The sequence below is a fragment of the Peromyscus californicus genome, unplaced genomic scaffold, assembly GCF_007827085.1.
Source record: "Peromyscus californicus insignis strain IS unplaced genomic scaffold, ASM782708v3 Scaffold_7__1_contigs__length_154581171, whole genome shotgun sequence".
Taxonomy (NCBI): Eukaryota; Metazoa; Chordata; class Mammalia; order Rodentia; family Cricetidae; genus Peromyscus; species Peromyscus californicus.
Genome location: NW_026294595.1, coordinates 61,064,646 through 61,088,506, shown reverse-complemented (window position 1 = coordinate 61,088,506; position 23,861 = coordinate 61,064,646). Strand labels below are relative to the sequence as shown.

The 23,861-nt window shown below is 35.6% G+C and overlaps 1 protein-coding gene across 4 annotated transcripts in view; it reads left to right on the top strand.

The window, feature by feature from the left end:
* Calcrl (calcitonin receptor like receptor) overlaps positions 1 to 23,861 on the top strand; it is a 100,829-nt gene that overhangs the window by 34,893 nt on the left and 42,075 nt on the right. For all 4 annotated transcript variants that reach the window (XM_052724951.1, XM_052724948.1, XM_052724949.1 and 1 more), the window contains 6 exons: positions 14,774 to 14,864; positions 17,200 to 17,286; positions 19,237 to 19,378; positions 21,742 to 21,852; positions 22,085 to 22,197; positions 23,527 to 23,618. In XM_052724951.1, the coding sequence (XP_052580911.1) occupies positions 17,233 to 17,286; positions 19,237 to 19,378; positions 21,742 to 21,852; positions 22,085 to 22,197; positions 23,527 to 23,618 (512 nt within the window). In that variant the 5' untranslated portion in view covers positions 14,774 to 14,864; positions 17,200 to 17,232. The remainder of the gene's footprint in view (positions 1 to 14,773; positions 14,865 to 17,199; positions 17,287 to 19,236; positions 19,379 to 21,741; positions 21,853 to 22,084; positions 22,198 to 23,526; positions 23,619 to 23,861) is intronic.

Below are 23,861 nucleotides of genomic sequence, written 5' to 3'. Positions count from 1 at the left end.
ATGATTAATTTTCTAATTCTTTTATTTTAAAATTGGATTTTTCTACTATAACATGGAAGCCAATATCAGTACAAGTAATAGCAAAAATGTACTACTAAAATTTGAATGTACACTCCAGATGAATTAATAGAAACAGTCCATTAAAATTTTCATACTCTTCCCATTTGATTGCCATGATTTATTTATTTATTTTTCCTTTTATTGAAAATAGATTTTTTCCTCGAATAATATAGCCTGATTTTGATTTCCCCTCCCTCTACTCCTCCCAGTTCCTCCTCCCCTCCCCTCTCATTTGGATCCACCCCTTTCTGTCTCTCATTAGAAAACAAACGTGTTGCCATGATTTACTATGTCTACTAAGATTTTATATTCTTCAAAGATATGAGAAAATAATTTCTTCAGCAAGTTTATTGCTTTTCTTTATTATTTTAAAACCTAACAAAGTGAAACGTTTTAGTAAGTCATGCATATGTATAAATGTAAATACGCACACAAAAAATACACCATAAAAGTCAGCAAATGTCATCCTTTTTCAAACAATATTTTCAGTACCAATGATAGCATGGCGATACTGACTTTGAAAACAGTAGATAAAAACTGACAAATTAATTGTGAATAAAGCTTAGGCTCCCAATACTTCTCTCTGTTTCAGAGTTCCGCTTCTTCCTTCTCCTTACTGGTCCCTTACATCTTGTAAAATCAGAATCCTTCAAGAGTTTTCTTGACAAGACTTTTCCACAGAAAGTGTTTTTAAAATGTGAATTGATTATTCTGTTTTATTATGTTTTCCTACAAATATAATCTTCACAAATTAATCAAATGCCCTATGTATAATATTATAGAACAAGAAATTATCTGAAACGTTCTGGAATTTAAAAAGTCATCTAAGATGACAGGTAAAGTGATGGTTTTTATTCTCATCAGGTGTCCTCTGCCCCTGAATGGGATGATTGTTGGGTCTGGTGGTAAATTTTGACAAGACATTCCATGAACGAGGTGATAAATCCTCTCTGCTTCACAGCCACTCACTGGCATTATTTTATAGGAACACATACAGCATTAGAATGTCTAAGATGACGAAAGCACACACACATACATAACACACACACACACACACACACACACACACACACACACACACACCCCTGCATACAGATACATATAGCTCTTAAATAGTACAAGTTAGAATATAAAAACAAATATCAAGTTATTCCCCAGTTCTCAACCTCAAAGGAACCCAATAGACATTCTTTTACACATAAGTGTTACAGGCTTTCCCCCCACTTTGAACTATTTATCTTGCATCTCTTTACATCAATTTCTCTAGAACTAACACCTCCCATTATCTGCAGACCACATTATCTGACACCTCCAATATCACTGACATCTCTCTTTATCTAGGAGTGGATTAAGCTAACAAAAACAAGAATTGGTAGTGTAGACTCAGAGGCCCCTTTCAGCCTGTTGTGAAGGAGCATGGAAGACTTCTTCTCCTTAATAATACTATCCTCAGGCAAAGAGAAAGAGAGGGAGGGAGGGAAGGAGGGAGGGAGGGAGGGAGAAAGACTCACACAGAAAGAGACACACACACAGAGACAGAAAGAGACACAGAGACACAGAGAGACAGAGAGACATGACATTACTCTTTATTACTGCTCTTAGAGGAGAGGTCTAGTATGTGTTTTCAAAGGCATTAGCAGACAAAGCCCAAAGCAGCTGGGTTATACACACACACACAGCAAAGTCATTTGATTAGAAACAAAGCACTTGGACCCAATTTTCTTCCTCATTCATTCTTGAATGTCTTAAATCCCACTATCTTCAGTGGCCCCCAAAGTTTACTTTACAAAAAGCTGAGAGAGTTGGCATTGTTAAATATTCATATATAATTTAACTGAACATTACAAGTCTGGTAACTTGTGACCAGTTGCAGAGTGATCCAGGACGTCTCGCTCGTTTCTGCTCTGGGGAGAGATCACCACTTACTTCGCAGGCAGCATTTCCCAGGCACTGTGTGCAGTGGGTGATTGTGAAGGTTATTACCTGCGATCCCCCACGGGACTTACGATGCATATGCTCTTCCCATCTTACAACTGCAGAGGCCCCTGGCTGCTGCCTTGGACTCCAGCTAGCAAACATCGCTGCAGGTGTCCAGAACCCTAGCCCTTCCACAGGGAACCTGCCCCGCTGCTCACTCTAGTGTTTGTCTGCTATCCCCCCCCCCTTTCAAGACTTCTAGTGTTATTTTTAATTGGTTTTTAATGCCCAATTGCCATACCTTTTGGATAACCATTTTGGCTCCTGCCCCCAAACCCCTCATAGAGTCTCCCTGCCGCAGTCACCACTAAAATATCGGTTAGATAGTGTTTATCCTGTGCTTCTTTCCATCCATTTCCTTTTGAGGTTGCCATTGTTTTGCAGCTCAGACAGAATTTTGTCAAGGAAACTGTGTGCGAGGCAGACAGACACGTAGCTGGCGACCCAAGCTCCGTTGCCGTAAGAGAAACGTACCCCCGGAAGCAGCAGAGTCATTTCGAAACGGCTGAGACAGAGTCAGTATAGGGTGGCTATGTTTGTTGATTTTCAGAAACAACAAAAGACATCCAGAAAGTGAAGAAGAGACTCACCAGGTTTATCCAGAAGCACTCAGCACCTAAAAACCAATTCTGTAAATTTGTATTTGTTTGTTTGTTTATTGAAGACATATTTTCTAGACTGCTCTTCATCTCCGGAGTTTAAGAGCTCAGTCCGTTTTCTTTTTCTTGTAGGATATTTAAATGTTTACAAGCAGGTTTATTTTCTGTTTTGATTTTTTTTTTTTTTTTGCACTTTGAAGACTCTACTGGGGTGTGTAGACTTTTCACTAGAAGGCTTCCTTGACTGAAAGTGTGACGTTGGTGAAGGTGCATCTGTCTCTTCGGGATAGTTTTTATTTTGGTTAGAACACACTATGGGAAGATTCCCAGAGCGGGGGTGGGGGTTGCGAGGTTAGGAAACATTTCACTGTTGTTAAGGCCGACTAAACCCTGTCAAGCGTGACAGGGCATTTTCTTTTCTTTTCTTTTCTTTTTTTTTTTCTTTAACACATCCTGGTCCACTTAGAGCTGAGAGTCAGAAAAAAGTGCTTGGCACAACAATTTAGCAGGAAAGAAATCTATTTTAAAAGTCTTTTGGGAACATGTTTGTGCAACAGGAAAAAACATACAATTGGGTTGATAATAGCAGCTCGTAAAGGTTAGAGCCACTGGAATGGGCTTGCCGTCTTTTTCACAGGGAACGTGTTGTTCTTCGGTGGCAGTTCTCACTTGAGCACACCTTAATTCAGCAAGGAGCCCCTTCCTGCAGACTTCTTTTACACTGGAAAATCTATTTTTAAATCACAACCCAGACATAGTCCCAGGAATTGATAATTAAATTAAGCAGTGTTTCGGATGTGCAAAATTACAAGCGCTCACAGAGTGTCATGAAAGCCTGTCCGGTGATACCTGAGCTTCCCATCCAGGTGTCCACTGGTGAATTCCCCTGCATCTCCAGTCACGTTGCCTGGCTCACTCCTGCATCCTCGTCTTTGTGTTTCTGGGTCTTCACCCCTAGAAAGCTGAACTCTTTATCCTCTGCTCATACACATCCTTGCTGACTTTGAATTCATTAGACACTAATGTTTGGGAAAGTGATCTAAATTAATTTGCACACATATTTATTATAATATATAGTCTTCTCCCTTCATACTAAAGACAACTCATTCCTGATCAAATGTCTGGACATGATGATGGGTGAGAACTTCCTGTTTCACGAACTCCCTTGCTAATCTCTACAACCATGAGACAACATTCTTGGAATCATAAAATATCTGAGCTGGGCTCAGGATCCCCCTGCCGCTCCCCAACTTTTCTTAGCTGTATTGAATCAGCCAGGGATTCCTACTCTGATATCCAATATCTAATTCTGGGAACGACCTATACTTTTAAGTTGCTAAGGTCTCAGATCACCAAAAATGAAAGTCTTCTGACATCAAGACACGTTCTGTGTCTTCATCATGGTGAGCTGTTGTAACAAATCAACACGGGCTGAATTCTAGAAGTCATAAAACTGAAACCTGACTCCCTGGCTGGGTTGTAAATGAAGATTCCCTCTCTGGTTATTCTCTTACGATGTCATTGATGGTACAGAAAAATTCACATGTGCATGTATACACAATGCACACTTCCCTCCTACTTTTCCCTCTTTGTATGAGTCATTAATCCCTCTGTGAGAGTCTACTCTCGTGATTCCATCTCAATTTATCCTCTCCAAAGGCTCCACTTCCCAAACCTACCACATTGAAAATCAGCATTAATGCAAATCCTGGGGTGAAGAGATACATAAACCTTCTACCCGAAGCCTTGTATTCCCAACACTATCTTCTTGTCTGCTCCCACGATAATTTATTCAGCTCACTTTCTTGGAATGCTATGTTGTAGACTTCTAATATAAATTAGAAGGCTATTCAGCAACCTGCCTTTTCTCTATTCTAGTTTCCAGAAGAAAACTTTAGTCATGTCTTTTGGAATTTTTGGAGAATTTCATATATAAGTACTGTATTGACATAACTTCTGGCCTTTCTCTTTACCCCACCAACACTTCCCCATGACAACCCCTTCTTTTCAAAGAAGAGTTCTTGACCTCTTCTTTACTATTGCTAAATACACACACACACACACACACACACACACACACACACACACACACACACACCACTGAGTCCATTTAGTGTTGCTTATTTGTACATGTTTTTAAGACTGACTACTTGGGACTACATAACCCAGCAGAGAGCTCATCCTTGGAGAAAACTGATTCTCTGTCTCTCTGTTTCTCTGTCTCTCTGTCTCTGTCTGTTTCTGTCTGTCTGTCTGTCTGTCTCTCTCTCATTGATTCCCCCTATAGTTCTTCATGTAAGGCTGGACCTTATGAGGTTTCTCAGTGGGCACATCCACAGTGCAGCTGCAACACCTAGGGCTCAGGGAAAATCATAGAAAAAGGGGCAGAAAGTTAGTAGGAACTCCTGTCATATTATTCTAACATTTAATGTTTCTACAATTGTTATTTTCTGCAAAAGGGTTGGAAAACATGTGAGAAACATGTTAGTTTTCTCGAGATCGCACACATGTTAGACATCATCGTCTCTGGAATTTGCCACAACTAGAGCAGCTTTGTACTGCTCAGAGCAGTCTGGCTGCCTCCATCAGCAAAGCAGAGTGGACACTCATATCAAAGTCTGTGCTAAAGGAAAAATGAAGTTACAGAGTTTGCGGGAAAATGGATGGACTGCAAATGTGAAATATTGAGTGAGGTCACGTAATCTCAGAAAGAAAAAAACTACATATTCTCTCTCACATGCAGTTTGTAGCTAATAACATATTTATATATGTACACAAATGTACTTGTGGGCACAGCACGCCATGGAGGAAAGAGAACAGGAAAGGGTAAATACAAGGGGCTGGGGAAGGACAGATGCAGTCACAGACAAGAGCTTTGACATGATAGAAAGCTAATTGTTTTCCTAGTTCTAATTGTGTTATAGATGTTTTGGTTTTGGTGTTGGATAAGTACTTAAAATATAGTTGATAGAGTTAATAATTATGTATGATTATATGTATACATATTTTAAAATTCTAAAGTTGTAAAAATACAATCTGGGGAATAAGGTAAGCAATAATAAATCCTATCTATCAAAGAAAAATTTCCTACCTTATACTGTGATCTGCTCCATCAATTCAGCGTAATTGGTTATTTTTCGTTAACATTTATTAATGAAATAAAATAGAATATTTTGTATGTAAATTGAAATGCAAGCTCGGAAACGTAATTTTGAAGATGCTATATTTTTCTTTACAAATCAGAATAGTTCAATCCATGTAAAATACTGGAAATTTTTTTGCTGAACACAAAATAATATACCAAATTGAAGGAAAAAAAAACAGTTTTTCCATACGGCAATCTGGGATATGATGTATGTAAGTGAAGCAAGGTTATTTGTTTTGTCTGGATGATTGTGTTTTCTTTTACAACATTTCTATATTTTATTATTATATATATTATATTTCTAACAAAAGATGAGAAAGATACAGACAGAGATAGGAAGGTGGATGAGAGAGAGGAAGAGGGATAGGGAAGGAGGGAGAGAGACGAACAGAGAGACAGAGAGAGAGAGAGACAGACACAGAGAGACAGAGAGATGTTATAATCAACTTCTTCCCTTAGACACATGTCTTTTGACATTAACTTTTAAAGAACAGCTTAAGATATAAATAACATAACACAGTTTACTCATTTATACTGTACAATTTAATGGTTTTGATGCAGTCAGTATTGTATAACTTTCACACAATCTGATTTGAGAACATTTTATCAATCAAAGGATGCATGTACCAATTAGCAATCATTTCTATGGCCATTCTTTCTATCCTAGGCAAATAATAATGGAATTTACAGCTTCTTAGATTAGCTTAGTCTAGATGTTTCACACACATATTGTCAGAAATAAGTACCTTTTTGACTGGCTTGTACATGATATTTAGTTGCAGTCAGCCTTGATATTCTGTGCCCATGAATGCTCCTAGTTTGTTGTTCTTAATAGCTGGAAAGTGGAAACTATTCAGATGTCTGTCAGTGGACCCATGGATAAACATCCATGTACAAGTGTTGAGATCTATGTTGTCATTTCTCTTGAGTACATACTTAGACATACAATTGTGGCCATATGGTAATGTTAGGTTTAACCTGTATTGTTGCTGAAATGTTTTTCCAAAGTGACTACACCATTTTACATCCCAACCAGCAATGTATAAGGGTTACATTTCTCCACATCTCTTCTTATACTTCTTATTACTTGTCTTTCTTTTTATCCTAAGTATAATAACAGAGTGGGTAAGAAGCTGTATCTTATTGTGGTTTTTAATTGCGTTTTCATGATGACTAATGATATTGAGTTTTTTTCCAAGTGCTCATTGGTCATCTGTCAGATCCCTTGGCCATTTTTATAAGTTGAGGTGTTTTTTTTTTTTTGGTTTTTCGAGACAGGGTTTCTCTGTGTAGCTTTGCGCCTTTCCTGGATCTCGCTCTGTAGACCAGGCTGGCCTCGAACTCACAAAGATCCGCCTGCCTCTGCCTCCCGAGTGCTGGGATTAAAGGCGTGCGCCACCACCGCCCGGCAGTTGAGGTGTTTTTTAATTTATTATTATTGAGAAGAAAAGTTCTTTCTGTATTAAAGATAAACACCCCTTATCAAACATGTGATTTGCAAATTTATCCCTTTGTGTTGGGTTGTCTTTTCATTTTCTTTTCCTTCATGCATGTATGTGTGCATGCATGTGTGTATGTGTGTGTGTGTGTGTGTGTGTGTGTGTGTGTGTGTAAGTGTGTGAGAGTGTGAGTGTGTATATACATTGGATCTAGGACTTTGCTCATTCTGGGTTAGTGTTCTACCACTGAGATTCCCCCAGCCTCTCATTTCCATGACAACATCATTTGTACAGAAGTGTATATAATTTTGATGTAGTCCAATCTTTTTTTGTTATTGTGGCTTGTATTTTGATGTCATATCTATAAAAGTGTTTCCTAAGGCAGGGCGACAAAATGGCCTTGTATAGTTTCTCCTGAGAGTTAGCTTTACTTTTTGAGGCGAATATAAACATACTCTACAGGTATACTTTAAGTATTGATCATCTGAGCATATATACTACCTCTTAACAATCACTTTATAGATCCATTGGATTTAAAAGTGTTAGTAATGAATTATAAGTTTGGCATAGAATATACTAGGCAAGGAATGATAACTTTTTAAAAATGATTTTTAGGGTAAAACATTTTACTTTTACTTTGGTAAAAAAATTCTTAAGTATCTATCTAGGTTATATGATGGAAAGAAATGCAGTTGTCTCATTTTGTAGATATTTCATGCTATTTCAACCATAGAGTGTAAAGTGAAGCTTTCTTATCCTGAAATTAGTGAACTTTCCACTACAACAGCATTTCTCAAAACGTTTACAAAACGAAACAACCTTAAAATTAAAATTTTGTATTCACACTGATGAGGAGTTTCAGAATTGTAGTTAACTTTGAATATGGCCAGATTCAAAGGCTCCGTTGATGTCATAGGCTTCTTTACAGCGTACAGTGCTTAGCTGACTGTCCTGCTTGGCTCCATATTCTACATATGGTAAAAGGATGCATAAGAATATCCTGATACCATGCCCTGCCTGCTTTCCAGCTACAGTTGAAAGATGTGCTCTTCTGATGACCCTACTAAAAGGGAGGATTTTGACTATATATCCATGGCTCATCCAACCTAAATCAGAGGTTTTACTAGCCTGATCAGAGTTTAGTCACATCTTACTTCAATTAAGTCTTTCCACATTAGATGTGGAGAGTGTTCTATCAAGTACAGAGATTCATTTTTTAAAAGGCTCCCTCCCTCCTTTTACTAATTGGGCTGATATTGGCCACTTGCCTTTTCAAATAAAAAGAGTGTGGCTAAAATTACCGGAAAATGGCTAATTATGCCCACAATGGGAAAATTATTCCCATGAGTAAATACTCTAGAGTGTAAAATGAAACACCAAACCCAACCACAAAAGAATCTGTCTCAATAGTTATTCAGCTGCCCAGTCTGGAATGCTCATTAGATAAGCAAGTCAGCACAGAGCCACTGAGGTTCTGTGACTTGTATTCTAGAGTGCTAGCAAAGGCCATTCCAACCCACCTTGAAGTCAAGTTAGGAGGCTTCATGTAGCCATCTTTTTTCAAAACTTAAAATGTTATATTTTTTCATGATGCCACTATTTGAATACACTATATACAAAAATTTCGCTAGAACTTCAGTTTCTACACACTCACTATTATTCAGCCAAATGGTCCATTTTCGTTGTCAGATTCAAACTTAGACTCTTGGATTGTTAGCTATTGGAGATCCAAGGAGAATATCCCTAAGACACTAAAAACAAGTAGACAAAAACAGTGTCAGGAGAATGGTTTTAAGATTTTAGGATATAGTTCTTTAAAAAGATTTATTTGTATTTTAGTAATTTGCATGTATGTATGTATGTCTGTGTGAATTTATGTTTACCACATGCATACAGATGCCCAAGGAGGCTAGAGGGCCATTGGATACCCAGGAACTAGAGCAATAGGTGATTATGAGCTGCCTGATGTGGGTGCTGGTTTGGTTTCCAGCACCCACATCAGGCAGCTCACAATCTTCGCAACTATTCCTTTTGGAAATAATAATATTATTAATTGTTGATTAATACAATAGATTTTGATCATATTTAGCTCTCTTCTTAAATCTCCTTTCAGATCCACCCCTATCTCCCTCCCATCCAACTTCATTCTCTCTGTCTTTCTCCCCCTCTCGCTGACTCCTTCCTTTCCTCTCTCTCTCTCTCTCCCACTCCCTCCCCCCTCTACCTATTGAGTCCAATTGATGTTTCTCAAATGCTCTTGGCTGTGAGGCCAACCCTTGGAGTGAGGGCAACCTAACAAGGTTACCCCTTTAAAGAAGCTGACAATTGCCAAGAGCTGCAGAGATAGAGGTGGGACTTCCCACTCAACTCCTTGACTCCATTCTGGGATTTTATTAGATGTTGGTCTTGTCCATGCTTTCACAACCGCTGGGAGTTCATATGGCAGACTACTTTGTTTCCTAGTAGTCATCCACCTCTTCTGGCTCATACAATCTTTTTGCCTGCTATTCCTTGACAATACTTGATGCTGAGCAGTAGGGGTGTGATATAAATATTCCATTTAGGGCTGAGTATTTCAGTTCTCTCATTCTCTGCTCATTGACTAATTGTGGGTCTGTGTATTAATTGCCATTCATTGCAAAAAGAAATTTCCCTAATGAGGACTGAGAGTTGTGCTAATCTATGGCTATAATGATAAGAACTTTTGGGGGGAAGTTTATTACTGTGTCCATTTAGCAGAATAATAGTATTATGTTCTTTCCTGGAGCCTATGAGAGCCAGCCATGGAATTTTGGCCCCCTTTGGTACCAGGCATGAGTTCCCTTTTATGAAGAGGTCTTTAGACCCAATCAACAAATGGTTGGTTACTTCCATGATTTTCATGCCACTATTGTACCAGTGGGCATGTCTTGTCAGGCCATTCATTATTGTAGCACACAGGGTCGCAGCTAGAAAGATGGATGATTACATTTCTCTTATGCTAATGTGCTTCCTAGAACTAAGAAAGTTAGATAGCAGGAGTGAAGCTTCCATGTGTACAGATTGATTTCTCTATGCTCTGTCACTCAAGCATGTGTTGTCTTCAGCAATAAGGTCTTTCTGTCAGATCTGGAGGGTAACCAAGAGCAATGACAATAGGCTGTCACATTTTTTTGGCGGGATCCTTTGAGATCCCACTAACTCTTTATATTTGATTTGCCTTAAAACTGTGTGGGTTATTCTGGGTCACATTTGGCTGTAGCATTAAAATCTTAGACTGTAATTTCTCTGTCAATGACTATATTGTATTTGAAACAAATTGGTAAATTGTAATGATAATTCTACTGTAAGATTTATGTTTTGTCAAAATTAAGCAGTGAGAAGAAAAGGAAAAACAATCATGTTTTGAGACATTTATATTAAAACTTTCCCTCCATAGTAGATATTTTTTTTTAGACTGCAAGAAAGGAATTCTAACCTGAAAGAGTTTATCCTTTGAATTGACTAAGGAGAAATGACTTATCTGATATGCCACAAGAAAGGGAATACACATGCTAGCTAGGACATATCTAATCTTTCATAAATCCTAGGTCTAGGATATTAAAGCATGTAGATATGTGTGGGAAATGAAGGTTCTGTTGACTGGCTTTGTAGCGACTGGATTAAAAAAAAACCAAAGAAAAGAATATGGTTTTGGTCCTGAAATAACTCAGGATATTTCAGAAGCAGAGGAATAGAAGTTGGAAGTTATTTTTTCCTTAATCTTAGAGTGAACATACTCTTTCAATATTAGGATTAGTCTACTCAACTAAAAATTAAGACATCATAACAAAATAAACATAAAGTATATATATATGTTAATAATAATAAGCTGTGAAAAGAATAAGCAGACTTGCAGGTAGCATGCAAACATTTGCATCATTGTGTCCTGACAAATTAATATTTATTAGCCTATACCAATTTATACATTTTTTAGAACAAAATTTATTGCTATGCTGCAATAAGCCAATAGCAGTGTCCTCTTCAAAATTCATTAACTTTATAGAGAACAGTCTTAAAAATTGCATTTAACAATATGAGACACAGTTTAAGTTGATTTTCAGTTACATTTGCAATAGTGCTATCCACTTGCCCACCTATGGTCTATCTATGACTCATCTAAAGAGCCTATGGTGAAAGGGGTGATTCTTCCATTGCTCTCACTCATTGCCTGTGACTATTATCAGGGAAACTTGGAAAAGACCTTGTAAGAGCAGGTGACAGCGATGAATTGAATCACCCATAGACTAGATATCATTGAGTCTTGTGTGTGATTGATGATTATCTCACAAATTTACTGCTATAATCTTGACAAACATAGGTGATCCATCTGCCCCACTGACTGGGAATGCAGTACTCAGTGTAACATGCAACCTTGTTCCCAGGAGCAAGTTTTCCAGATCACATAGTAATGGAGTGATGATGGAAAGCTATAAAAGTGAAGCTATTTGCATTGAGAATATTTCTTCAGTTATTGTGGCCAAGATACATCTCACTAAGATGCCTTTTTAGAACTCTGATTTGGTAATCTAGTAGATAACCACAAAAACAAGAGCAGTGTCGGGTAAAATGTTTCTCAATGTGTTATGTTTGAGAAATCTCCAAATATGATTTTGAAGCACTTGGCCTTGAAAATTTTAGCCCCTGTACATAATAAAGGAAATTTAATCTTGACACATGTGTAAATCATCAAAGCATTGTTTTGTTAAACCAATCTTTTTTTCCAAACAGAATAATATTTATGTATATTCTAATTTGCATATATCTGTACATTTGTAAAGAAGAATATGAACTGGTTTTCTTTTAAACATAGCTTCCAGTGTTTTAAATTTTGCTTAATTTTGATGCATTCCCAAGTTAGTAGACTATTTCTTATTCGACATTCTGGCATCTGCAGTTTTGAAGACTATATAGCTTTCATGATCTTATTTTGTAAGAAAGTAGAGATGATCATATAAGTATTTTACAAAAGAATTTCATTGTCAGTATAAATCAATGGTTCTCAGCCTTCCTAATGTTGTGACCTTTTAATACAGTTTCTCATGTTGTGATGACCCCCAACCATAAAATTATTTTGTTGCTACTTCATAACTGTAATTTTGCTACTGTTATGAATCGTAATATAAATATCTAATGTGCAACCTGAAAGGGTTCGTGACCCATAGGTTGAGGACTGCTGGTATAGATTCACAATCAAAAACCTTCTAAAATAAGAAGTAACAATTGCTACTTATGATCAATATTCTTGATATTAACTTTGGTATTTTCTAAAAGTATTTTATCAGTTAGTTAATTAATTAATTAATTAATGTATTCAGTAAATATTTATGAATGTCTAGTCAGGAAAGTGCACCAATGACTGAGATGTGACTTCTGTCTTTGAAAAACCATACTAGCAAATGAAAGTAAATTGAAAACTTAAAGGAATAATAATACATTGCAATAAGAGATAGTTCAAAAGAAGATTAACCTTTATCCCAGAGGACTTTTGGCAAATCTAGTTGTATTTAAAATTTATATAAATCAAAAATTCAGTTGGATTGTTCAATGTTCCAACTATCCTAGATAAATGAAAATTAATATCACATTTGAAAACAAAATATAAAAATATATGAAACAACATCTAAAACAATATTATTCTATGTTTTATTAGAATTTACTTTCTTTCAACCTTTCTGGTATTGCAGACAATCAATTCAAATTCAAGTATAAATAATATATAACTATAGACATGTGAGGCTGGTACCTAGATTTTTGTGTTGATGTGACTATAGTTGCTTGTGCATATCATGCATGTGTGTATGCATGTGCACAAATAGGGATAAAATAAGCAAGCATTCCAAATAAATTTGCTACAATCTGACCCTATACTGAAAGACAAGCTGGAGATAAAAGAGAATGAATTGAAAAAAATTAGAGTAACCAATCATAAAAAATGAGCTCATTAGATGCAAAACCTTAAGCCAGCTAATCATGTATTCAGCTTTGTAACCTTTATTCAGTGTTCTGTATTCATTTATTCATTTTTGTGTTTCTGTGGCAGGGCCAAGCACTTGCATGGCATATGTGTGGAGGTCGCAGGATTATTAGCAGTAGTTTATTCTTGCTTTCCTTCCTGTGGGTCATCAGGTCATGTGGGTACTCAGGTCATCAGGCTTGGTGGCAAGCACATTTTTCTTCTGAGCCATGTTTCTGGCCCTCTTTTATTTATTTATTTATTTTTTAGAAAATGATTCATTAATACTTATTTACATCAGCTACTATGTAACCACCAAAAATAGAGGTTACAAATATAAATTTTACTGTTTTAGATATTAAACAAAAATAAATCATTTTCCCCATGGTTTGAATAATAAATGTTTCAAAATTAATCATTATTAACAACATGATACTTAAAAAAGGTAAAAGTGTGATACAGCTGCCCAAGTATAGAGAGATAAGAGATTTTATGAGCAGAATCTGTAAAGTTATGCTCATGTTAATCTAACAAATCAATATTGACGTCTTTGCTTCTTTGTAATAACAGCAGCGCAACATGGTTGGAAGCAGGTCATAGTCAGAACTGCCGGGTCTCCATGACTCATTAACTCGCTAACAATCCCAGGAAACCTGGAGTGCTCTGTACTGTCCCCAGGTCCAGATGAAATGAGTTACTTAGTGATGAATTTCAAATTGCTACAGTTTTGCATTCCTTAACCAGGCATCTTAATAAGTTATTATAGTCATGCTAAGAAGAGCTTAGAAAACTACATGGACCTTTACCCCTCTTTAATTCACATGCATGTATCCCTCTCATTACAAGAAAACTGCTTTCTTCTGTTTTTTTTTTTTTTTAAATTGATTTTGGATGATTGAAGTTTCAGAAAACCATACCCATTGTTTTAAAGTAGAATGATTGAAAGTACTTATAAAATTACATAAAAATAGTACAGAAACATCTACTAAAGTTATAAATACCTTAGGAAAATATATTAACAAACCAATGAAGAAAGAAAATGTAAATGCTAATTTTCAAAATCATTTTGTTTGTTTATTTATTTTTTTGTTTTGAGACAGAGTCTCATGGCATAGCTCTGCTTGGCTTCAAACTCCCCATGTTGCCAGGCTTGCCTTGAACTCACAGAAATCTGCCTGCCTCTGTCCTGTGATTAAAGGTGTGTACCACCAGGCCTGGCAATATTTTCTTCGAAAATATAATCACTTTGAAAATTATTTGCTTATAGGAAAAATGTACATTTCTAGGCCAACTGTGTTCTTATTATATAATCTATTGTCTCAATTGAAAATTTACATTCAGTGACTAAACTGTCTTATAGTAACTCAAACATAATATAAACAAAGAATCTAAAAGTCAGGATAAAGACTGTCCTGTATTATCCTGTACAGTACCATTTCTGTAGTTCATTAAAAATTAGAGTAGCTCAAGAATGTATAATTTTAGTAGAGGTATTACTTAGAAAATTTCAGTTTATTATGGAAATAATTTTGTCTTATTAACATCATATTAAATTATTTTAAATCAATCCATATTTTAGGTCATGACCCTTGTAATTAAGAAGTTCTTGAAGACAATGTTAAATATGATCCAGGAGAAAATGTGATTTGAGTCTGGAGACAATTGTGCATGTAAGTATTTGGAAATTAGATTTTCCAGGGGTGAAATGTAACTAACAACTAAAATAACAACTTGCTAATTACTGAATTACAGAAACTTGGATTGGTACTTTCCAGTCTAGCACACTATTTTTTTTTAAGATATGAGAATAATATAGTCCTTCCTGATTTTCAGATATACTTTTCTTAAGATCTTAAAAAAGCAAGTCCAAGGTAGTTGATTGATAGAACAGAAACAATATTCAGAAGATTGCTCATGATTGAAAAAAGCGTCTTCAGCTAGGTAGGTGCATCAGTGGGGGTGAATAGTGGAGCAAATTCAATCTAACAACCGATGGGGTCTCAATGCATGTCATAAAAAACACAAGACATGGGGCCATATGGAAAAGGGCCTCCTAATTTTATTCTGAAAATAGTTATATAATGAATGTCATGCCTTGCTTTCTAACAGAATTCAATCCAAGTTCATTGTTCAGTGGCAAATATCTACTGAAGATCTTCTTTATTTCCTATGAAAAATCATGGTTATATTCTAATTTAAGTGTGTATCATGTTCAGTGGCTATATCATGATAACCCAGATGTTTAACACTAGTGTGTTAGAGTATATTATTAGGAAATGAGCTTTAGGGGCTTCAGCCCAGCAGGGTCTGTCTTAGTATTCAGCTGGCAGATAATGTTGGAGAGGCCATTTTCACCAGCATAGAATGTGATTTAACATTAGAAATACACTGATTTTGCTAATAATGTTCATAGCCTTATTTCAATAATGTAGATGGCTTTGGGAGTCTTTTTATTTCCCGATTTAAAAGAATTAATTTCTGCGTTAACTACTTTTTTTTTTTTTTATCATTTTAACAAAATACCTGTCAGGAAACAATCTTAAAGGAAGAAGGTTTATTTTTTTCCTCATGGTTTGTTAAAGAAGTAATGACAGTAGGGATTTGAAGCTTTTGTCTCTACAGGGCAAGGAGCAGACAGCAATGGATGCTCCCATTCATCCTGCTTTGTCTTTTTTATTTAGTTCATGATCCCAGGTCACAAAATACTGCTGCCCACAGTTAGCGTAGGGCTTCCCACATCAATTAACCCATCCAGATAATTCCTCACAGACATACCTAGAGGCTAACTTAAAAAAAAGATTTATTTATTTATTCATTCATTCATTTATTTTACATCCCAGCTGCAGTTTCCTCTCACTCCTTCTCCACATCCCCTCTCTGTTCCCACCCCACAATCCACTCCTCCTCAGTTTCTGTTTAGGAAAGGGCAGGTCTCCCATGAGTATCAACAAAACACGGCATATCAAGTTGCAGTAAGACTAAGCACCCCCCATCTATTAAGGGCTGGGCAATGAGACCCAGTGTAAGGAGTAGGGTTCCAAAAGCCAATAAAGTCAGAGATAGCCCCTCCTCCCACTGTTAGGAGTCCCACAAGAAGACCAACCTACAAAACTATAACAAATGCAGAGTGCCTAGGTCGGTCCCATGCGGGCTTCCTGGCTGTTGCTTCAGTTCCCAGAGGCTAACTTAATGTGGGTAATTCCTCAGAGGTGTGCCTGGAGGCTAGGCGATTCAAAGTCCGTCCATTGATAATTAGTATTAACACAAATTTAATCACAATTTTCTACAGTGAAGAATTCTTTTCCTTCCTTCCTTCCTTCCTTCCTCCCTCCCTCCCTCCCTCCCTCCCTCCCTCCCTCCCTCCCTCCCTCTCTCTCTCTCTCTCTCTCTCTCTCTCTCTCTCTCTCTCTCTCTTTCTTTCTTTCTTTCTTTCTCTTTTTGGGGAAAAAAGTCCTGGCTGTCCTGGAACTCACTCTGTAGACCAGCCTGGCCTCAAACTCACAGAATCTACCTGTCTCTGCCTCCTGAGTTAACTACCTGGCTTAAAACTTCATTTTTATGTTGTTCGAATGTTAATTTTCAAGAAATTGGCCTGAGAATAATTTTCTTCCTTAAATTGAAGTCAGGAAGTTACAGATAAGTTTAATACTTATTAGAAATAAAGATAAATTATATGTATATAATAAAATGTAAAAGATAGTCACATAAAGCTGATTATGTTTTTAGTTAAATAATTTTATTCCAATTTTGGTAAAGATAAAGAAAGCAAGATACTTTATAATTACACAAAATACATATACAAGATGTTTTCTTTATTTGTAAGTCAAATTAAACTAGAATATATTTCACTAAACTCTGTTATACTTTAAGCCATAATGTTCTCAATATTTGTATGACTACTAATCAAATCCTTAGAATTAGTGTAGAATTACAACAGATATTTTCTTTTGAAGCATATATTGATTTCATGAGTATTGAATTGCATTTATTTCATTTTTATTACAGTTTGAACACACAACACATTTCATTTGAACACTAATGATGGAGAAAAAGCATATGCTGTATTTTCTGTTTCTCTTGCCTTTTAATATGGTAAGCATTCATCCCACTTATTTATCTCATTAATTATGACTATGCTTCACTTACAATATATTCATCTAATTGATAAAAGTTAATTAATACAAGTTAAAGTAGTTATTGAATGAGTAAGTTGATTTCATTTTTATATCCAAGTAACACAGCAATAATCTACATCTCTTTACTATTTTTTGTACTTTGAATTTTTATAACCAATATGGACTGTTGGGTTTTTGGAAGGAGGTTGGAAGATCAATGGATTCAAATGTACAAAACTTGTGTTACAGTGGTAAAGTTAGGAAAACACTGGGATAATGCTTTATAATAGTACAATTACACACAGCACATAAAATACATTTAGAGAGACACATAGATTCAGTTATTTGTTGGAAAAAATCCATATTCTAGTCTTAAAATTTTTTCCACTAATTGTCATATATCGATTGAAAAAATCTAGGAGACATGTACTGTATTTGTGTACTGTATTACATGTACTTTTCTCATTCATTCATTAATTCACTCATTCAAATGGATCTTGATGCTGAATTTGGGGCAAGTGTGTCTCCATGTGTGTGTTCACTTCCATGTGCTTCTCTGCATATGTGGGTTAGAGATGTGAAGCCAGAAGGAAAGGCAGAAGATTATCAAGGCCAAAAGAGCAGCATGCTTCATGGTTTCACTTATTTGTAGTTACGTGTCCCTTCGTCTGGCTTTCTGCATCAAATTAAAGACATCAGTGCTGCTCTTCTTTCTTTATAAGGATGAAAAGCCCAAAGACATAATCTCATCTAATTCTGTGCCAGCAAAGTATTTTCCTGTGGTGTTTCCTAGCAAAGCCCTCAAAAAGATTCAAACGAAGGGATTAAAACACAGTACTGAAAGCCTCAATGAGCAATATTCCATTTCTGTGAGTCCATGCACTGGAAAACATCCCCAAGTCTAGAAGGAGTCCAGTGTCTGCACTTAGGAGATGTTATCTTGGGTAACTGACTAGACTTCCATGGACAGAACCGTTTCTTCAGCTAACACCCTCAGTCAAGTGTGCCAGCAAGCTACGTGGGCCAATCTGAGTTCCCTGCAGGCAATCCTGGAGCATTTTACCCATCGAGTTAGTGTAACATAAGGCCCTGTGACCCTTTCCCTTGAGTTCATCCATGGACAGTGTGTAAATATATTTGAAATTATCATTACTTTGCTTATTTTCTACAAACCTTTTCAGAAACATGGCTTTATGTTTTTTTTTTTTCTAATATTGTCTTAGGATAGGATGGTAACTCAATTTACAGTGTTGGCCTACGTGAGGCACTAGGTTCAACCCCCAACATTGAAAAGTAAAATCAAATGACTTAAAAATAGTCTCAATGTTCCAGAACTTCATTTATTATGTCCCAGGGTAACTTCTGTATAAATCTCTATCAGGAAACTCTGACCTACCAGAAAACAACAGCCAATATTAGTGCTAATCAGGTAATGTGATGCCATCCAGTGAGGAAATTATTATTTTGATGTTACAAATGTACAAAATTTGATTATTTTCCATGTGATCGGTACTCCCTGATATCTGGATGCTATTTTCTACTGTTTTACAATATGAAAGAGAGTCTCGGTAGTAGTGATGGATACCTTACCGGCATTCACAGAGCAATTAAAAACACTGGGGGGACTGTAAATACTGCTGTTGGCATTCCAGAACAAGTGTGTAGGCTGTGCTGTAGCCGGCCGACTACCACAGGCTTCGGAGAGTCAACGGTGCTTCTCAGCGCTGTCGTTGGCAGCAGCCTGAAGGCTATTTGAAACTGGACACAGTAAGAGTTTTAGACTAAAGAAAGTGGCGAACACTACACACAGGGTTTTCCTCATGAGAGTCATTTAGTAAGCAAGCACCTCTCTACTTTTGCTGTTTTCCACCAGGTCTCTAACTAAGGCTTCCACCATTCTAAAGGCATTGTTGTTTTCCTCCCTTAGACTCTCGTTACAGCGGAGCCAGAAGAAGAAAGCCTGTTTGGCTTTAACCAAACAGAGCTGGGAGTCACTAGAAACAAGATCATGACGGCTCAATACGAATGTTACCAAAAGATTATGCAAGATCCTATTCAACAGGCTGAAGGTAATCACTACTAATTCCAAACGCACTTAGCACATATTTAAAAGAACTATCTATGTGGGCTCTTTACATCATTAATTAAAAATTAATTAGTCGCTTATTTTCTAGTTGTGTACAAATTAATTTCATTATATATTTGTGAAGTGTGTTTTATGACATGATTCAACTCACTCTTTTTAGTAAAATTTAACAAAACATTTTGTACACTGAATTTTCCAGAATTATCCCTTAGAAGGTGTAAGAATACTCAAAATATTAATCGATACTAGAATTAAAACAAGACAAATCAATAATCGTTGACCTTCGGTTCATGTAATTTGTAAATTTATCTTTTTAAAAAACACCTTGCTTGATAGAACTTGTATTTAAATAATACACATATGTTCATAGCAAATTTGGTAGCAAAGCTATCAAAGTCTTCCTTAAGAAAACCCTTTGCCATTAGTGCCATTCATGGAGGACCTTCCACGCACCAGATCTCTGCCTTGATTCTGGATGTAGAAGATGAGTAACAAAAGTAGAGTTTCTATGCATATCCAAGCCCCAAAGAACTCCCTGGTTTAATCTGGGAAGCCCAATGCAGAGTTAGTTTCAATGACAGAGTACAAAACAGTGAGCCAAAGCAAAATGTGGACCCTTTAGATAATTCTCTTTTTTAAACTGTCAGAGAAAAGAAAGATTTCAAAACATTTAGAAAAAGAACCATTTATAATATACCTGTTTGTAAATCAAATAAGGAAGCAAAATGTGAGTATCTGTAATCAAAAAGAAATTTGCTTTTAAAAGTGAGAAAAAACCCTTTTCACACTTAGCACCTTTAAACTTAATTGAAATGACCATTAATTTCCTAATATTTTAAGAACTGTTTATGTGCTGGAGCTGCACATTTGTTACAGCAGTCAGCAAAGTATGTTATTGTAAATTATCTGATTTAGGCCATCAATAAGATTGAATTATAAAGTAATTAAAACACTTGTATGCCAATTCTATGTCAACTGACATTTTATTCCATATCATTGCTTTATAATTATTGAATTAACCCCTTGAAAGTGATCTAGATAAAGGTTTAAGTACTAAAAGTTAATGCTGAACATTAGGAAATCTTTTTTGATTTCATAATAAAACAATTCTGTGATAAAATAGTTCAGGATCACTGCTTATTTTAACTCAGAACTTCACAATGCATTTTTCAATTTGTAAAAAAAATACACTAAAGGTAGACTAAATAACTATATATTTTTTTAAATCTGAAATCCATTTGAACAAAGACATCTATCTCACTCTGACTCCATAGAACACAGTGGAAAAAAAAGACATTGTGATGCATCATGTTGCCCATGTAGAAGTGTATTATACACAATCTTGCAGTGGGAACTTGGACAAGTTTAATATGAGTTCTGAACCAGTAAGAATGTTTCTTGATAGATCACAAAATGTATTTTACCAGCTATATATGATTGTGAACATTTTAAAATTTATTTAAGATCACAGGAAAGAAAGCTGTGGTTGTCCTATTTGATTTTTCAAAGTTTGCAATTACTTACAGTTTTAGGCACCACAATTATTATGCTCCATTGGGGTTAAAATGATCACAAGATTGTTGTACAGATATGCTATTATTAACAGATATTTCATGCAGCAGTCAGTGTTCTACTGAATTCTGACAAATTCTAGATTGTTATAGATTTTTTTAATTAGATATTTTTAGAACATTATTGTAATATGCAATATATTATATAAGCTTCTTTATCTTCACATTGATGAAAATAAGATGGTTATGGTTAAAATGTGAAAATAATAATACTGACTAGAAGGTTTTTACTTCAGAAAATGCTCAAAAAGCTTTCCTTAAGAATACAGTTTCTAGGTGGGCGATGATGGCGGCACATGCCTTTAATTCTAGCACTCAGTAGGTCAAGGCAGGTGAATCTCTGTGAATTTGAGGCCAGACTGGTCTACAAAGCAAGTTCCAGGACAGCCAGGCCTGTTACACAAAGAAACGCTGTCTCGAAAAACAAAAACAAATCAAAGAAAAAAATTAACAGGGACACTAATTAACAACTATCTCATAGTTAGATAAAATAGTCAAAGATACCCTGATTTATTGAACAATTGATTTTGAAGAAATTGAATCTAATATTTATGCAGAGTCATTTCTAAATTTGGTTTGGATATTATTAATAATAATTCTTAATGGTTACTATAATGATTACTTAGTGACGAAATCAAGCAATTGTTGTGGGTTTTATACATCTTTATTTCCAGGAGACTTATTTACACCAAGGCACTGAGAAACCTTCCTTAAGAGTTTGTTTCCCTGGGTAGCTCCAGAGACTTAGTACCCTTGGTTTTCATTTCTCTCTAAGGCCTTTACTGCAACAGAACCTGGGATGGATGGCTATGCTGGAATGACGTTGCAGCGGGAACTGAATCAATGCAGTATTGCCCTGATTACTTTCAGGACTTTGATCCTTCAGGTATATACTGGGATTTAATTACAGATCTTATTGCAATCTGTTTAGTGAACACTGTGTTTATTAAATGCATTTGGAACCTATCACAACCGTAGTCTAGAAAGATTTGTAGTATATAAATATCTTGATGTTTAATGTTCTATTTCTGAATTCATTTAACCAAAGAAAAAATTTGAACAGAAGCTGTAGTTTTTTTAAACTCTCTTAACTTTTTTCCCTTTTTAAAATATTAAAGAAAAGGTTACAAAGATCTGTGACCAAGATGGAAACTGGTTTAGACATCCGGATAGTAACAGAACATGGACAAATTACACTCTGTGTAATAACAGCACACATGAAAAAGTGAAGGTATGTGACAATTGAGAGTTGAAATTCGGTTTGCATTTTTAAAAACAGTTCAAATATTACTGGGGAAAAGTAGTCAATGTTCCATTCCACACTAAAACCATTTCCTAATATCATTTGAGAAGAACAATGAAAAAAAAATCTGTGGAAAAGCTGCTAGTAATTCTGTCCTTGCACTGGGGAAGTAATCCTGTTAGATAACAGTGTACTTACACGTCAGTGCCTCAGTATAGGGGTTTCAGATTTTCCAAAGAAAATATAACTTAAAAGTGTAACATAAGGGAAAGCTTTAATTTCTAGTGGAATTCTAGAATTACCTCAAAAACTGTGGGTAGGCAAATGGGATAAGCTCAGTGGGTTTTAAACCTTCACCTCCTCCTCAGTAGAAGGTGCTCATCCTAACTGGCTGTAGAGGACACTTTCAGTCTCGTTCCTGCTTTGAAACTTAGAATTAAAGCCACAGTGAAGAACAGTACTCACAGAGTAAAGCTTGAGTGAAATACTTTTATGTATTTTCAGTTTGTGTGTGTATGAACACTGATATGTGTTTCCTGTTTTGGCACTTTATCTGCCCCATGGCCATGGACAAGAAATCCCTCATGTGCTAAACAGGATAAGTGTACTTTCTTCCAGTGGCTTTCAGAAGACCAGTAGAGTGCAATGACTCAATAACTGCACGGTACCACTGGTTTTATGTATCATGTACGCTCTGCCTACTCAGAGGTGTTTAAGTTATAGACTAAAACCAAATCCCAAACCAAAACCAAAACACAACCCAACCAACTGAACCAGCCAACCAATTAACTAACCAACCAACCAACCAACCCACCCTCTATAAATGTTAAAAGCAAATAGAAAAAGAAAGAAAATGAAAACTAAGAAGAAAATGTTAAAACACATTTCTATAGATCAAAGGATTTTTAAACTTTCCATGTTAAGATCTGTCTCTGAGCCTCAGATTCGTGAAAAGAAATAGAAAAACTCAATAGGTAAAGAAAGCCTTATTAGGCGTTTAATTCTGAACAAACCAAATCCTGGGTATCAAGTGATTTTAAATAAAAAATTGCTGATTTTATTATAGTATAAAATAGATCAGTAAATGCATTACTTCAAAGATTTAATATGTGACTTATGATTTCTTAAAAAGGATACATGACTCATAAGTATTTGATGTACTTCATTAACATGTTTTCAATGATTTATTGGGTTTCAAGCAAGTGATTATAAATCTATCAACATTTAAAAAAAATAAAATCTATTAATTTGTATCTCAGCTAATACACAAATAGATTTTAGATACATTCATTCTATTTTTTTATCACACAATTATAGACTGCACTGAATTTATTCTACCTAACTATAATTGGACATGGATTATCTATTGCATCCCTGCTCATATCTCTCATCATATTTTTTTATTTCAAGTAAGTATATTTAATTTTTTTTAAATTTGAAAACTGTGGTAAATTCAGGTTATGTGTATATTGAACTCATGTGCTGAAAAATATATAAGCTATATGTATATTTTTTGTATATTTGTATATTATTGTGTATAAACAATATTAAGTTTAATATTTAAAGTAAATTATGATGTTATTTTATTTTAGTTTCATGAAATAGGCAAGTTATTAATTAAATATCTCAATCCTAATTTTATAAAATTATTA